This window comes from Sturnus vulgaris, chromosome 6, assembly GCF_052056855.1.
Source record: "Sturnus vulgaris isolate bStuVul1 chromosome 6, bStuVul1.hap1, whole genome shotgun sequence".
Lineage (NCBI taxonomy): Eukaryota > Metazoa > Chordata > Aves > Passeriformes > Sturnidae > Sturnus > Sturnus vulgaris.
In genome coordinates, this window is record NC_142248.1 from 1293807 (window position 1) to 1311998 (window position 18192).

Below are 18192 nucleotides of genomic sequence, written 5' to 3' on the forward strand. Positions count from 1 at the left end.
TTGATGAGGCTTTAGCAGGTAACCCACACTGATGACACTGACTCCACCAATTTGTCTGTGATGTTTTTTGATATGGTAGAGTATCAGCAGTTAACTAGCCAATGCAGAGCAGTGTGCAAGACTTCCTAATCCTCAAAAAAGTGAGACCATAGATATTTCTTCCATATAAATACTCTGGTTGTTACAGCTTAAACATGTCCTTAAGCATTTTTCCTGCTTCTGCTTGCATTACTCCCTGAGAGGTACCTGCATGCTGTCCAGTCAGCTGGCTGAGGGTGGAAGGAGGCTGATGAGCTGCTCCTTTTCCACCAAAGGACCAATGCCATCCTCTCCCTCCAGCACACTGCTGGGACAGGTGAGCACCAGCTGCCTGGGGAACATCTCTGCCAAGCACTGAAAGAATTACTGAGTCCCCCCCATGTGGCAAACCTCCAAGCAATGCAGACAGCTTCATGCACAGCACAAAAAAGAGGAGGAATGATGGCCTTTTGCAAGAAATTCATCTTTATTGAAGCAACCATGAGTCACATGAGCTGCCAGCTGGCCTGAGGAATAAATAATAGTAGTGGCCTGACAGTAGCAGCTGGAGCTCACAAGGGAGATTGTCTCTTTCCAGAGATCAATATATGTGATAATACATACACACATACAAGTGAATACTTCCCCACTAGAAAGTGCATATGCTGGGAAGTGCATATCACACCCAGTTCCCTGCCAGACTGAGGTGTGTTGGTGACTGCCAGGAGGTAGCTTGAATATTACACTGAGGCAGTTTGAACTCCATCCTGCTTCTAGTGAAGTCAACAGTGAAGCTCTGCTGGTTCCAAGGGCGTGGAATGAGAAGTGACAGCCCTCCCTCAGCCCTCCACAACACAACTCTTTCCAATGCAAGGTATTTGCAGCCCAGACTAAAATGCCAGCCAGGTGCTGCAGGCTGTGCTGCTGTTCTTGTACATGCAGCAGCCCCTGCCTGAGGGTCAGGACTTGTCCTGAACATCAGCAGAGGGTTGTCCATGATTATCTCAGTAAACAATTGCTACTTACCACTATGTATGAGAGGCGTGGAAGCTGTTGCTGGTTCAACAGACATTTCACACAGCCGTATAATTTACAGCAGGTGCTACATATATCACAATGATGGGTTTCAGCTCAGAAGTGGCTCTGCCTCCTCAACATGAGGGCAAAGCATACCAGAGAGCTGTTGTTTCAGCTAGACTGACAGCCTTTTACAAATTCTGTTTATTATTGATAAGGTGATGTAAAAAGGACGTGGAGCTGGACATTGTATTGTTTGACCTGGCTGGAGATCAGTCCTGTTCTCTTACAGATTTAAACTTCTGTTTGTGTGTGTAATATCAAAGTCCTTTTGCCACGGGAGCACAGTGGGTTAGTAAAGCCTGATAAACATAGAGCTGGGTCCGGAAGTTACAGAATCACAGAATCACACAATCAGTCAGGTTGGAAAAGACCTTGGAGATCATCAAGCCCTACCTATGACCTAACACCACCTTATTGACTAAACCATGCCACTGGGTGCCACGTCCAGGCTTTTTTAAACACCTCCAGGGATGGTGACTCCACCATCTCCTTGGGCAGCCCATTCCAATGCCCAATCACTTTTTCTGTGAAGAATTTTTCTCTAATGTCTAGCCTAAACTTTCCCTGGCATAGCTTAAGACTGTGTCCTCTCATCCTGTCACTGGTTGCCTGGGAAAAGAGATCGACCCTCACCTGTCTACACCTCCTTTCAGGCAGCTGTAGAGAGTGACAAGGTCACCTCGAGACTCCTTTTCTCCAGAGTAAACAATCCCAGCTCCTTCAGCCACTCTTTGCAAGGGCTTGTGTTCTAGGCCCCTCACCAGCCTTCTGGCCCTTCCCTGAATATGTTTGAGCATCTCAACATCTTTCCTAAATTGAGGGGCCCAGAATTAGACACAGCAGTTAAAGTGCGGCTTAACAAGCTGCTGTGAAATCAGTGTGGCATCAAGATTTAGGAGAGTAAATCCTAAGAATTAAAAAAATGTTGTATTGCATTAGCAAGGAGGAATAACAGAGAAATATGTCCTTCTGTTGGTCAGTTGTTTCAAAGCTCATCCACTACTTTCTGACTTTTTGTCCTGATCTCCACCAAAAGGTTCTATAAACCTGGCAACGTTTGAAAATGGGAAAAGTAGTTGAGAGTCACTGGATGCCTATGTACCCCAGCATGATCAGAAACATGCCCAAAGTTAATCATTGCAAGTGTCCAGGCTGGGAGAGCACATTTCCCATCAGTGGTGACAGTCCCTGTCATTTATTTACTGATAGCGCAACATTGATCCTGGGCTGCGATCCAAAGCCATCTTCCTAGAAACATTGCATCTTTGGGGGTCACAGGGAACTGCTCAGATGACAGCACGAGAGAAGTTTGATTTAATGCTGTGATTTTCGCTGTGCTTTTCTCTCCATTTGGGTGCAAAGACCTCTTTGTGTCCTTCTTGTGGAGCCACAGCCCGGATGTTTCCCATGGAGGGAATCTGTATCTCGGAGCCCAGCAGTAGTGCAGGAAGGGAAATGTGTGACACACATCCCACCAGCTGACCCCATGCAACACCTTCCCAGGACATTTTGTGGGTGACTTCAGATATCTTCCTGTGCCAAGAGCTGGCTCTGCCTGGTAGGGATGCCCAGGCATCAGGTTTCTACCTCTCTCGCAGGATGTATTTGCCTTTCCGGTACAGGTTGCTGCTAAAGTGGATGGAGAACCAGAGGAATGAAGTTAGGATCATCCCATAAACCTAAAAGGAAATAAATGAGACAGGCATACAATTAAGTGTGTAACTTATTATGGTCCTCCATCTGTGCAAATAAGCAGTCATAAATATTGCCTGTTGTCACATTTTTCTGAAGAGAGCTGGTTTTCACTGAAGCAGTGAACAGCATTTCTGACATGGGAGTTCAGAAAAAAAAAAAGCAACACATGGTTAAAACATCTGATTGGAATTAGCATAGCATAGCTCAAACCTGGCCCTAAAAATAGAAATAAGATGAAACTGGGAAATTTAGATTTCAAATTCCTGCCACAGAACATTCCTCTGTGCAAGCAAACATCTCTCTCTCATAATAGTAGCCTTTTGTAAAGATGCCATGGGGAGACAAAAACACAACACCCATGTCTTGTTTGAAGTAAAAAACCCAACAAAACAATCAAACAGACAAACTCCTAAGCCAACCCTAAACATTTATGAATGCACAGGACAGTGTACTTCCTCTCCATTGTGATACTCTGCCTGGTGTATCACACATCAGGATTAACACTGGCAACATATCCAAGGTAAGGCTGCTGTGGGAAGGATAATGAGGGCTATAACAATGTGCTCTTTCCTCAAGTATGCCCTAATGTGCTAGTGCCTTTGCTTGCAGCTTGATCTGGGGATATGTGTGCATTGGTGGCCGAGGGACAGTGACATCAGAACAGCTTTAACCCTCTTTACGTGCTTCCCTCACATCCTGCCATCACAATAGTGAACTGTGCAGCACAGGCTTCAAAGACAGCTGCCTTATCTGGCTATAGCATCAAGCTGTGAAAAAAGTATATCTATTATAAAAGTACTCCTCCTTTTATTCTGAATATAGCTGCAGTGAAATTCTCCCTATACTTGAGAAAAATTGGAAAGTAACACCAAATATTCACTCATGACTTTACCCTTACAGCTCCATAGCAATGCCTGATTATTTTCCTTATTTACTGCTAGCAGTGTAAAAGACAAATAGTTTGTTCCTCTGGGTTTTACTGAGATGGCGAAGAATCTTCTAATCCATAATTGTTTTATGCCTTGTGTCCACCTTGGCACAATCTCCAACTTCCAGTCAAGAAAGGTCATCCCAGCTAAGGAGCAGCACGAAGATATCACAGCAGATCAAACCTGCCTTCATGGTGGAGAAAGGAGTCTCCTGGCACATGCTCTTTTCTGGTGTGCATCACCACATGTTCCTTCCAAGGGCCCTTGTGTACAGGTAATTACAGTGATACACCTCTGCCAAGCAGTAGGTGGGCAAACAAGAGAGCTGGTTTTATGTAGTGTCTCTCTCCAGCTCCAAAGAGACCATCCCCATGCAGCCCCTAAGTCCCCTTACCACTGAAACACAGGCTCCTCTCGCAGCATTTAATTTTCTCTTTTGTTCACCCCCAAATTAACTGCAAAGCCTTTCTACATGAGCCATCATCTGAAGATGATTTCACTCCTCCTCTGCTTGTTACTCCTTCAAAGACAGAGCCTGGGAGCCCAGGCAACACACTCTTCCCCTCTCCTTTGTAGCCTGCTCCTTATGAGCCTGTGATTTAGCCACATAATGCCTGAGATGAACCTCATCAAGTTCATTAGTGGTCATTAATAGGATGAGACCTTCCCCTTCTGCACAGCTCTCCAGCTCCACTGCTGGCACTCAGTAGCTTTCGAGACCTTCCACCTCCACCTGCACAAGCAGCTTCCCAGGTTGATCTAGGAGCAGCAAGTTTCCTAAAATACGGAGGCTTTACTGCATCTCCTTTTCTACCATTGCTGCTGGCTTCCTGCATAATCCACAAACCCCCAGCGAGGTGACATGGCCTCTCACTCACAGGAGAAGTCATGCAGGCAGACCTGATTGGATGAAATGCAACTGCTGCTGCGTCCTGCTCCCCACTCCCAGATGTCATGATTTGTTAGGGCACAAAAACTGTGCAGGAAGCCTATTCCTGCAGGAAAACCCCTCCACCAAGCAGCCTGGCCAGATTCCTGACCCTTTCCCAATTTCCATGGTGGAGTCCATCACTGCTTGTTTCTCTGCTGCCAGCATCCAAAATCACCCAAAATCCTAGCTTCTGGGGGCTAATTTAGGATACTTGTTCCTCACTGGATCTTGCCTTTCAGGGCCAAAATATTAAAGGACAGGCACTGTTACCGTGAAGCCAATGGCGACGCTCAGGAGTGAGAAGACGAAGTCCATGTGCTTTTTCAGAAAGTCCTGGATCTCTCGCAGGCAGTCCTGGGAAGAGAGAAACAAATACCCCTTGCAGCACAGGAGCAGCTTGGTTGGGGGGCTTTATCCCCACAACAGCATTTCCACAGCCTCAGAGAGAAAAGGAGGCAAGAAAGAGGTGCAGCATTGCACAGCTGGGAAGACAAGCATCTGTGGCATATTTTCTGTTATTCCAGCATGCCTACGATTTTATTGGTACAATGCATTTTGGACTGTGGGGGATGTGTGCTTAAGTGTGGTCCTACAAAAGCTTTTTTCTTTTCACCCACTGAAAAATGGAAAGAAGGAAACGGAAAGATAGAAAAGCAGAGCACACCGTGATGCCAAATGCATTCCCCAAGGTTTCTAATGAACAGCTCGATTTTGCGAGGTGCTGCAAGCATTAATATACATTAGCCTTAAGCATTCCAAGGGCCCTGTAGAATTCCAAGGGCCCTGTAGAAATCCCCGAGGTGTTAGCCAAGACAGCCATTTCAGAAATGCAAGAGCACGCTCTTGATGAAGGGATTTGCTGAACAAGGAAAGAGCGCTCAAAGCCCGGAGTAAATGTAGTGTTGCCACCAAACTCTGCGGTTTCCTGTGTTTCACAGAGCACATCCTCCTACTCAGTTCCCCCCCCTTCCAAGCCAGGGAAGCACAGACCACGAAGTGGGAGGAATGAATCGCCCATATGATGCCCAGCTTTGTTCTGCTCTCCCTTCCTGCTCTTTGAGCCGCGTTCGACCCTGCCGTGGGATGTGACATTCCTGGAGGCCGTGCTTTGAAACGCTGCTCCTGTGGGCTGATGTGCATCACATGTGCTGTTACCACTGGGCATCTTCACCTGAAAATGTGTTTGTGTCACTGCAGCAGCATGGTTTTGTTTTCCCTAGAAACACCATATATTGATGCTGGTGACTTTAGCTACTCTGGTGGAAGAAAAATGATTGTGCAATAGATTTGCTCAGAGCGTGTGAAGTAGCTTCAGCACACAGCAGTCTAATACTGGTGGCTTTTCCAGCAGCCTCACTGATACTTGAAAGAGCTGGAATGAAGCGTTCTTGAGGAAGCTACTGCTGGGCATCATCACCCTGCTTCATGAGCTGCTCATTTTAATACCTATTTAATGCCCCAGGGAAAAAGGAATTACATCAAATTCCACATTTGCTTTTACTGGAACGTATTTTAAACGTCAGAAATTAGTGTCATGTGGAAAAGTCAAACAGTCTTTTTGTGCTCTGATGCATGTCTGTGATATCTCACACTCTCTGCAAGCACAGGAGATGAGCAGGAAGCTGGAGGGAAGCGAAAGGCTGCAAGCACAAGAATTTTGAAAGCTTTCTAGAGCACTGAAGGAAACTGCATCTGTGGGTCTGAGACCTGCTGATCCACCAGGGCTCTTTGTCCTAATACACAGGATCATAGAGTGATTTCGGTTGGAAGGGACCTTAAAGATCCCATCCAGTTCCAACCCCCCAGCCATGGGCAGGGACACCTTTCCCTAGTCCAGGTTGCTCAGAGCTTCATCCCACACGGCCTTAAACACTGCCAGGGATGGGTAATCCATACATTCTCTGGGCAACCTGTGCCAGTACCTCACCACCCTCATAGTAAAAAATTTTTTCCTAATATTTAATCTAAAACTACTCTCAGTTTCAAGACATTCCTCCTTGTCCTGTCATTACAACCTCTTGCAAAAGAGGGTCCCTCTCCATCTTTCTTGCATCTTTCTCCTTTTCCAGGAGGACACAATTAGGTCACCTCCATGCCATCTCTTTTCCAGGCCGAACAAAAGCAATCCTTTCAGCCATTCCTCATAGGAGAGATGCACCAACCCTCTGATCATATTGGTGGCCTCCTCTGGACTTGCTCCACCAGGCCAATTTCCTTCTTGTACTGGACCCCAGAGCTGAGTGCACTACTCCTATGCTGTGTCCAGTGTTACTGAAACAACAAAACGCCAACAAAACAAATCCCAACCCGTTTCAACCCCAAACCATCAAAAAGCACAATTCTCATTAACACTTTAGCACCAGTGAGGTTTTGACAGCTAGGAAGTAGAGGCATAATTCCACTATGGCATGGGAGAAACCTTTCCCTTACCTGTCCTTCATCGTGCACTTGGCCAGGTGGGCACATCTTGTTCTCAACATTGGTTGTGTCCCCAAAAGGAGAGTGCTTCCCACAGCACAGGAACTGGAAGAGAGGGAGAATTTGGCCAGCTGCTCACCAGGGCTCTCCCTTTGCTACCAGCTGCTGCAGCAGGAGGTGTTGGCAATGGGCCCCTGCTGCCCCAGGCAGGGCTACCCAACCAGGGTGGCAAGGAGCAAAGCATGTAGGAATCAACAGCTGCAGCAATGCAGGCTAAATTCAGGGGCAGTGGACAGATCTGGCCTCAAACTTGCTCATGCTCCTCCAGGACTGCTGCCTGGGACTGGGGCCAACCCTCCCTTTGTGGTCATATTAATGCTCACAGTGGCTGCTCTGGGAAGCCCAGGGATGCAGAGACTCGTGTTTCCAGTGATTGTTATGGGCTGAGGGGATCCCCAGCAACACCCACCGTGGAGCTGGTTTCCTATAGCTGTGGTGCAGTGGACAGTTTGGAGCTCTGGCAGAAGGGAAAAAAACGCCAGGAGTAGAAAGGCTGCTTCTCCATCAACTCAAGTGGCAACTACAGTAAGTAACTGGTGAAGCCAGGCATTGTGCCTGGCTCTCCTTGTCAAATGGGACCCTGGGAGTGCTGCTCCACAACCCTGAAAGCAAGCACTTCCATGCCTGGGAATGGTTCTGAGGGCCACCATCAAGACTGCAAAGAGGAACATTTGCCCTCTTCTGTGTTTTGAGAAGCACGAATAGAAACAGCCTTGAAAAGTACTTGTTATGATGATTTAAGAAAACACAGAAGGACACAGGGAGTTGTGTGGGAGGTGTCTGGAAACAGCTGAGCAGAGCTGACCTCCCTATCCAGCCTTGCTGAGTGCCATGAACTCACTCCCCAAACAAGCCCTGCTGTGCGAGGGAATGGCATCTCCTTTACTCAGCAGGGACTCGGGAGTTTCTCACTGTGGGGGACATCCTCACTCATCTCCTGTGGCTTTGGGGGCAAGTGTCCTCCCTGTGCTCTGGGAAACCACCCTTGCCTACCTGCTGAGCTACACAGAAATCCCTATGCCAACAGCATCCTGGGTAGTGGTTTTTGGGAGCCTGATAGTAGCCTCCAGTACTCCTCCGACACAAACTTGAGGGTAAATAGGAATAATCACGTGCAAATACTACTGCTGGACTACGTGCAATTCCTGCCCCCTCCTCTCTAATTGATCAGGTGCATATCCACACTCTTGTACTACAGATAGGGAGAAAGTCACAGGGGCTGTTGAGACAGAAAATACTATGGCAGCTGCAGGGTGGAAACTTTGTACATCTTGCACCACCATGATGCTCAGAGAGGTGACTCCTTCTTCCTGTTGGTAATCTGGTTGGTCAAACCTGAGAAAGGAAGAATAGGAAGGGAGGAGCAAACTCCACAGCAGGCTGGAGGACTCAGTTCTTGAGGGAAAATGGCATTGCAGGATTCACGAGACAGAGCACAGGTGTCAGCCCCAGCCTGCCAAAAGCCTCGGGAAGATACCCCAGGGCGAGGTTTTCTCCTGCAGGTGAAAGACAACTTACTGCTTCATGGATGGCAGTCAGCTCATGCCTCCTGAAGCTGGACGTGTTCCTCCTCACCTCCTCATACACGAAATCATACACATCCATCATGCTGTCTTCCACCTGCAATGAAAGCAGAGGTCTGTACTACAAAACACTGATCACAGTCGTCTCTGAGGGGAATTGTGCTCTTCTTGATTTCCCCAGAAGCTCTCTCTAGTATAGAGATACAAACAGCACAGCTACTCAAATGACCCCCAGGCAGCAGCAGGAGCTGGTGTGTAACCCACCATGCACTAAGGAGCCAGGGTGTCACCAGCTGATGGCTGGAGTTTTTGGCCAGTTTTGGATTTGTAAGAGAAGAACTTGGGTGCCTGCGACCAGTGTGCCTCTGAGTCCCTCTGCCAGCCAGGGCTGCTGCCATCTCCCCATCCTGAAGGTGGTGAGGACAGGCACACATGACCATGAAATGCTGAAATACAAAGGTGAGAGGATCTCAGATAGTTGGTGTTATCTAAGTGGCAGAGCCATTTATCTGAACAGAGTCAAAAAAATAACGGGAGTGATTCAGTGGTGAGTCAGACCCTAAATATTTACCAAATGTGTGAGAACTTGAAGCTTGACAGATCCCAGCCAACTCCCACTCGGGTGTCAGAGGAAAAAAAATATGGCAGTTGCCTTCAGTGCTGGAGTCAAAACCTTATTTCTCGCTTTCATTTTCCCTTGCTTCCTCAGCATCACCACTCTGAGGGGGCCTGCAGTCAGTGCTTGTCTTTCAGGAAGGAAAATCGATGGGACAGACAGGCATAGCAGGGCCACACAGGGAGGTCTCTGGGAACAGAGTCATCTCTCAGTGAGGCTTTGCAGCTCAGTCTGAGGGTTCACACTTGGAAATTACTCGAAGGAATAAAACCCCAGCACTCTCTGCTCAGGGGTGGAACCACAATCATTCAAGGTGGTGAGATCTATTACTGCAATAGTGCTCTGTCCTGCTCAGCTGTCCAAAACACAAGCAACAAACAGAGGGTGATAACCAGGGACGGGGAGTTGAGAAGATTATTTGTATCCAGGTTGGCTCTGTGCTTCCAGGAATAGAGTTAGAAGGCACACATCAAAAGATTTTCCATGACTATCAACATGGCATAAGAGTGTCCAGTGACAGACAGAGCTCAGCTATTACGGGCCAAGAAAAAAATATTCCATAGCAAAATGTGTGACACTGAGCTGTCTTACACAGGTGAGGAAGGAGGATGCTCCTTTTGTCCCCCTGGTTTATCAGAGTGCATAAAGTGGGGTGGGTGCAACAGTAAGACCAGATTTCTAGATGACTTCTGCACCAATCTTTCCCACAGCAAACCTTATAACCCAATAAAGAGGAAAAGATCCAAGCTTTTCTAACTTCTTGTGGGCTATGAAATAGCTTTCCAGAAGCAGCAATTAAACAAATGGATTCGATAAAAAGAACGTCAATTTCCACTGAAGAATTGGATTAAGAATAATGAAAAAAGAATAATCTTTTGAGCTCCTCTTGTGGAGAAAGGAACAACAGAACAGCAGGTTTCTTAAAGTAAGAGATTATTACCTTTTGAATATCTTCATCCCAGTCTAAGATGTAGGAATAAAAACTATTTTGTGCTGTGACAACATACATATGTATTTTGGTAAGGGAAACAGTGCTGCATGTGCAATATTTGTATTTTCGTATTTACTACAAGAATCAGGATACTGAGCTTTCCTCCAAAAAGTCTAAATTTGGATGACTTAAAAAGAAGAAGAAAAAAAAAAAGGCTTCAAGCGAGTGGCTGTGTTCAAGCAAGGGTTTAAGGGGTGAAATCAATCCAAAAGTTTGACTACTTTCTAAAGGCCTCTTGAAACCTGGGCCAGGAAATACTGGGAGAGGTAGCAGTTTGACAGGTAAGAACAGATAGGAAAGAACTGAAGGAACAACATGCCCATAACACCACAACAAACAGTGGCTGAAAATTATTTCAGCTGTTGGAAACAATAATTGAAGAAATCACAAGCAGTCATAATTTCCCAGCCAGCTCAGCTACAGTGATGGAAATGATGATGGTAATCTCCAGGTACCTAATGAGTACTAAAGACTTCAACTGCACCATTTCAGAGCTTGCTTGTGAGCTGACTTCTCAGTTATCTACTGATTTTTTAACTCTCATTTTGTCCAGCAACCTCCAAGAGCTGAAAACACAAGTCATTAAATGGAAAATGTTTAATAGCAATAATTTCCTTTTAGAATGTGTGTCTGGGCAAGCTTAAGAGTACAATTTGCTGATTAGTCATTCTCAGCATTTCTATCCAGCAATTATATCTAGCATTTATATCCAGACACTATCTGAATAGGCTATTCAGATCCTAGTAAGGGAATATCAAACTCTAAATCCATTTTTTAAAGAGTGAATTGCTTGTAGTTTTGCCACATCACCTTTCTGATTTTTGCTAGGATAATTTGATCCTAGAGGGAAAAACTGCTGTTTTCCTACAACATAGTGGTCTGTTTTCAGAGACTACTGCAGACAGCTTTCTCATTTAAATACTTCAGAGGTAGGTAGATAGTAAAAAAATCTCAGTATTTATCACTGCTGTTTCCTTCTGTGCAGAAGACTGTGGCACAGAGCATACAAGAGGTCTGGTTTAATAAGAGGTGACATAGGAGAGGAAACCTCACACTTAGCTGCCTGGGATGGAGTTATGTTTATACTCAAAGCTGCAGCCAAGCTCTGAAGCATGGGTCATGCAGGGCAGCATCTATGCAGCCCAAAATATTGTGCTTGCTCATGTATGCCTGATGATGTAAAAATTAAAACCTGAAAGTGTGAGATAGTCACCAGGTAGTTTCATGACTTATTTGCAACATTGCTACATCCAGCACAGGCTCATCCCCATATTTTCCATTGATCCAGCTTCTAATGCAGTGAAGAGCTGGACTGCAGTACTGCTCTGTGCTCAACTGCCATCCTTAACAGATTCCCATTACACACTCCCCTCCTGTGCAACTTTGAGTCCATTGCCTCTGTATCTTACACTGCTTGTTGGGGAAAAAATATTAAAAATAATCAGTGTGGTTTCTCTCATGTTTAAGCAACAGGATGACTGTTGAGTTTGAGTGGTTACACTGACACTGTTAATAGTGTGCTTTAAGATACAGCTGTGCCCCATCACTTAAACAGTACTTAGCACACAATGGGCAGATACAGCTGGAGAAAAGAAAGTCTATCTGTTTTTTGAAACGTCTTTCATTCTTCCCACACATAAGCACCATAACAGTCAAGTGGATTTTCCGGTTCCTAATGACAGGCTGTGATCCACTGCTGGAGGAGTTCTGCTGGACAAAGCTCTCCCTTGGAGGGAGACTGAGCCCACAGTACTCATCAGGAAGAAACAACAAGAGCTGAAGATAAAGCATCAGCTGGGCTTTGGTTAAGAAAAATCTCCAGCTTGAGTGATAGGGAGGTCGCACCTTACAGTAATTCTTTTTCTGGAAGAAGCTGGGTGAAATGTTTCAGCTCTAAATCAGGTGAATAATTGCTGCCTCCCACTTCTGTCTGCATTCCTTAATGAAATATTCATTTAGGAATGATATTGATGGGTTGCTGGATACAACAAATGGAAAATCACCACTGAAACTGATGCAGCTGACTTCAACTGACTCAGTAAGTACCATTTTTCACCTTAAGTAAAAGAAAAAAGGAATTTTGAGATTGTTTATCATCCTCTAAATCCTTTATCCCCCAAGAAGCAGAATATATGACTGCAGGAAGACATGTACTCTAAGCAATTAGAGTTCTTGCTCTTGGCTATTAAACTAAAGCAGATTTCCACCTTACCTCCAAGAGGAAAACTGACATTTTTTACTTAGGTTATTTATCAGGATCATTTTTACCTATAACTGGATTTGGAACAGAAAGATGAGACAAGGTCTGCCTTCAGTTCCTGATATATTTGCAAGCCAAGGGTGCCAATGAATCCCAATCCTGCTGCCAGTGAATGCAACCTGGAAGTGTTGCTTAGGTGGGAGCTAATGTAGACCAGTACCATGAACAATGTTCTGAGTCTTGGTGAACCACCTTTGACACTGCCAATGGGTAAAAATCTCTTGGCAAAGCTCAAGGAGAACATAATGAAAGGAGATGTCAGAATTGTCTCAAAGACAAACTCACCTTCCTCCTTTCCAATAAACAGGAACACTCTTGACACAGCAGAGAAGGAATACGAGTGTGGGAAACAGGAGGAGGAGGATCCTTGTGGGTCTTTGTGCCTTTGAGGAAACAAACTGAGCAGATGCAGTGCAGGCTCAGAAAAAACTGCAACCCCAGCACTTCATGTTCTTTTAGCATCACCACAGAGGATTGACTCAGCAGCCTCACTCAGAAATGTCCCTCTAGAGGTGGCTACTGTGGATTCTCACACTCAACTAGGAACAACAAGCCAGACAGTTAAGAAGTGAAACTGGAATAAAGTAGTGAACTCAGTCAAAATTATTCCTTGTTCCAGGAAGAAAAACACTTCTGCATTTTGCTGTCCCTGTGTTCCTTTTCCTCCCCAGTGTGCAGAAGTGCGTGTGTTCACAGTGTCTCAGAAACAGGAGCGGGAACAGTTGCAACAGCTTGGGTTTGGGCAAAACAATGATGCAACTGCAGTGCAACAGAGGAGAGAAGGCCACTCTGGGGGCGTTAGCCAGGTTACAGAGTGTGGACACACACATTCACAGAGCTAGGGAATTACAGCTTGGAAATTCTTCTCAGGCCTGGATTTCTCCTGACTCTCAGCTCCATTCCCAGGCTGACAAGCTGACTGCAGCTTCAGTTAAAGAGGAAGTCTCCCAAGGTGATAATATGGTAAAAAACAGAGTAAAATTCATAATAAAGATTAACACCTAATATCTTTCTCGTAGAATACATCCTAAAGTACTGTCCCAAAAATGTTTTTCCCAATTATCCAATAAACTACTGTCCTGTCCTAGCTACACCTAACACACTTTACTAATACAAGTTGTCCGAACAATAAAGTTGGCCTTTTTTCCCCAAAAAAGCCCATGTGTGTTGCTGTCCTTTCTCTCTCTTTTCAGCACAGTAACCACAACAGAGCAACTCCCACCACATGGACAGAACACATGGTAAGATGAGATTCCCCCACCCATGCTCGACCAAGCCCCATGGAACACAATCACTGCAGTTTGCTGAACATTTTTGTTTCCTTCACTGCACGTCAGCTCCTCTCCTTTAGAGCCTTCCTCCAGTCAGTCATTCCCAGATGCAGAAGTCCAGCCAGGCCTGCAAATCAGAGCAGCCTTTGAGGTCTCCCATGGGAAATGGCACAGGATAAGAAGGTGCTGCTCCCCCTCTGATGCCAGAAGATCCAGATGAGGCTTTTAGCCAAATGGTTTTCACCTTTTTTTTCCCCCAGGTCTGTATAGAAATACAGAATTTGTATCTATCTATACATACATACATTAAAAACCCCCCAAGCCAAACCATATGGAATTCCCTCTACTTTCTGCTATATACACAGAAGGAGACAGACCAAAAACTGCTGTGGAACAAAAAATTCAGAAAAAGCAAAAACTCTCTTCAGCCTCAGCACTTCCATCCTGTTCTTGCACAAAACACATAAAACATGAGCAAGTGCTGAGCTATTACACTGCTCACCTCCTCATTTCCTATCTCCATACCCCCAAAAGAACAGCAGATTCTAGCTGGGTGGGTGCTGTACATCTCTCTTGGCCCATGGGCAGGGAGACATCAGAGCCTCATGCTCAGCCAAGCCATAAAACCCAGAGGCCACCTCTGCTACTCAAATGCAGCACTGCTCCGTGTCTGTGACAGAGCACCAGATGCTTTATAGGGAAGTGCAGATAACTCAGACAGGCAGTTAATCAATATCAACAAGGATTTTTTTCCCCCTAAATCCTCCAGATCTGTGGCTGTACACCTGTGAATGTCACCAGTATAGCAAGGTTCTCTTGGATTTTTTTGGATTAGCTTTTTATGTTTGATCTGTTTTTCTTTCTGTTTTGTTTTAAAAAACTTCAAATTTTTAGTCCATTTTATAACAGAACTGCAAAGCCAACGGGCTGCAAAGGGACCTTTGTGTTCCTGTCTTTCAAAACACATAACCCAGCAATTTGTGAACTCTCCTTCCCCAAAACTGTGGTCAAATTATCTCAGCCATTCCTACCACTTTCACCTTACATCCCTACTTTCATCTGTAGCACTTGAAAGCAGTGCCAGGCAAGACTGCTTCCTAACAGAAATCACTGAACAAGACTGAAAAGTTTTAGCTTATAAACCACTGTTATCAGCAATAGAGCCAGTCCCAGGGCAGCCCTGTCGCCTCTGAGTGGGTGGTGGCTGTCCTGCTGTGCTGAGCATCCTACAGGTACGTGAAGGTGGGATGTGCTGCAGCGATGGCAGCCACCTGAGCGGCCTCAGGTGACACAGCTGATGCTACTGGAGACGGCAGCTCCAGCTCTGCCACAGAAAGCAGCAGAAACGGGGCCGTGTGGGTTCAGCGCCAGGGCAGCCATAAATTATAGAAGCCGTGAGTGCAAATGCCTGTGTGGAGGCTCAGACAAAGGAGGGCAATGTCTCGCTGGGGGGAGTGGGCTGTGGCTGAGTGGTGAGAACATAAACACTGGCAAAGAGGCACAGTATTTAAAAACGTTAAGGAAGAGGGAGGGGTTTCCCCCCATTTTTTTTTCCCATGGAATTCAGAGACTAGGAAAAACTTGGTGCTTTTAAAGCCATTGTGCCTCCTAGATTAGCAGCAAGAGCAAGGAGCATGTCAGATAGCTCACAGAAACATCTGTGATTTTTGCAAATTCTCTTGGAAGACCCTTGTGAGGGGCTACAATCCTGATCCAGCCCCCCTGCATCAAAGCCCAAAAAGAACCTACCTGTGTGCTTCAGATCTGGTTTCAGAAAACACCTGAGCATACCTTCAGCTTGTGTTTAAGTCCCATTAAAGTCTCTAGGATTTCAGCCTGCATTTATGTCCCTGCAAGACTTTGCCCCAAGACACACCAGAGGCCGCGATGGCAGACACAAACACATCTTAGGGAATCCACAGAGGAAGGACCTCTACAGTCCCACTTAAGAAATTAACTGGGAAGTGATAGGCTGTTCCTTACATACCTGCAGAAACAAGATGCATGTGCTAGTTTTATGCATGGTAAGAGGTGATTTCCCTTCTGGAGACCCATGCAATGCTGTCTCTGGCTTTGCAAAGGTGCTGCCTGGGAGGGAGACCCACAGACAGAAGACCAGTGCTGATGCCATAATGCAGAGAAGGGAGGAGGAAAGCTGCTTTGTCCAAGAACAAGACACAGGTGTGGCAATGTTTGTTATTTAACAGCTGATCTGTTAATTCCAACTGTGTAGCCCAGGCTTTTAAACAGGTTAGAAAATCACCATCCCAAAAGATACAATCTTGCTTGCTAACAAAGCATGGAAGACAGCATTTCCACCTCCCAGCATGAGGAGGGGAGAGGAGGCAAGTTCCTCTGAAGGAAGCAGAGCAAGGCTACAGGAGAATCAGGATGTAGACAAACGGCTTGTATTCATTCCCTGCCTGTAAAACTCTAAATCCTTGCATTTATTCTCGAAGTACAAGCAGTGCAGCACAGAGGGGCTAATGCCTCTCCACTCATGTGGTGCCAAAAGCCATGGGTGCAACTCGTTTTGAAATCACCCAGCAACTTGAGAAACCACTCGATAATTAAGAGATCACCACATCACTGCAGCTAGTGCAAATCCAAGCAAGCTCTTCATTCAGAGGACATGGAGAATCAGGCCTTTACAGAAATCTGGACAACTATTTGCACCAGTTTCAAATTCCTGAGTTGGGAAATTGTAGTTTAATCCATTTAATGCTTTTATCTGTGAATGAATCTCTGTAATTAAAATGCCCATTCTGTTGCAAAACTCCTTATATGTTGCAGCAATTTTAGTGTCACTGACCGACCCTACCATCCTGGCTTACGGGGCCAGGGCCACAGGGTTGCTGGAAGAACTGGCTCAGCTGCTCCAGAGAACAAGAACAGCAGAAAGAGATGTGGAACAGAACTCCTCTGGCCTCTTTCACAGCAGAGCCGAGAACATAACCCAAACCTCAGGTTCAGCAAGGTGAAGTCCAGGCACTTCAGTCAAGTGTCAACCTCATGCAGCACTACAGGCTTGGATAACAGTACCTGGAAAGGGGCCCGGTGGAAAAGGACCTGGGGGTGCTGGGTAAGAGCTGACAATGAGCCAGCAGTGCCCAGGTGGCCATGAAGGCCAAGGGCATCCTGGCCTGGATCAGCAATATTGTAGCCAGCAGGGCTAGGGCAGGGATTGTCCCTCTGTGCTGGGTACTGCTGGGGCCACACCTCGATTCTTGTGTCCGGTTCTGGGCCTCTCACTGCAACAAAGACATTGAAGTACTGGAGCATGTCCAGTGAAGGGCAGTGGAGCTGGTGAAGAGTCTGGAGAGGAAATTCAGTGAGATAGAGCTGGGGGTAGTTTAGCCTAGAGAAAAGGAGACTCAGGGGAGACCTGATTGCTCTCTGCAACTACCTGAAAGGAGCTTGTAGCATGGTGGAGATTCATCTCATCTCTTAGGCAACAAGTGATAGCATAAGAGCCTCAAGCTATTCCAGGTTCAGGTTGGACATCAGGAAGAATTTCTTCACTGAAGGGATGGTAAGGCATTGGAATGGGCTGCCCAGGGAGGTAGTGGAATCACTGTCCCTGGAAGTGTTCAGGAAATAACTGGACATGGCACTGAGTGCTCTGTTCTAGTTGAGAGTCAAAGGTTGGACTTAGTTATCTTAAAAGTGTTTTCCAGCCTTAATGATTTTGTTTTTGTGTTTGTTAGTAAGGGTAGCAAATCTTCTCTATGGCAGCTGTAAGTACAGCTTTGCTCCAGTCTCTGCAGACAGGATTGTAAAGCAGCAGTTAATGGATGAGGAGAGAAAGGAAGCTGGGGAGCAGGAGGAGGAAGCAGCAGCCCTCCCCAGCAGCTGTGCTAGATGTGGCTAATCTCTCCTACATCCCTCTCTGCATTCCACATCCCTGCTCTTTTTGGCCATGCTGTGAGCGACAGAGGGACCTCACTTAAACAGGCAGCAGTTTGTGGGAAAGGAATTGCCATAAAAATAACTTTGGAAAACAAGACAACTCTTCAGCTTCAGGAACCAGGACATCCTAATGTGGTTGAAAACCATCCGAAAACCTCATGATTTCTGTGGTTACCACAGCAGTTCCAGCAAAGACCTTGTCTAGAGGTCATCCCATCCCCTCTGCCCTCCCATGGGCGTCAGTGTCTCGTTTGCCTTGATTGCGCCACTGCCCTTCCTCAGACAGGTTTGCAACACTTCCCTACCAAGACCACATCTCCCACCAACAGGAGGAACAATTGGAATGCAATCTTTTAGGAAAAAGCATGATAAATTTCAGGTTCATGACTGCTGCATGTCTGGCCTACATCACTTTAAGAAAACAGACTATGGTGACATCGAGTCCACCTGGAATGCGGATAACTTGAAATTAAAACATTCGACATCTGTCT

General features: G+C 46.0%; 1 protein-coding gene across 1 annotated transcript in view; it reads right to left on the bottom strand.

Annotated features, from left to right (window-relative positions):
• Positions 1 to 481: 481 nt before the first annotated feature.
• The window catches only part of TSPAN32 (tetraspanin 32), a 31615-nt gene continuing 13904 nt past the window's right edge, over positions 482 to 18192 (bottom strand). Inside the window, exons 5-8 of the mRNA XM_014887304.2 lie at positions 8650 to 8751; positions 7084 to 7176; positions 4924 to 5007; positions 482 to 2777 (exon numbers count right to left, since the gene is read on the bottom strand). Of these exons, the coding sequence (XP_014742790.2) occupies positions 2682 to 2777; positions 4924 to 5007; positions 7084 to 7176; positions 8650 to 8751 (375 nt within the window). The 3' untranslated portion in view covers positions 482 to 2681. The remainder of the gene's footprint in view (positions 2778 to 4923; positions 5008 to 7083; positions 7177 to 8649; positions 8752 to 18192) is intronic.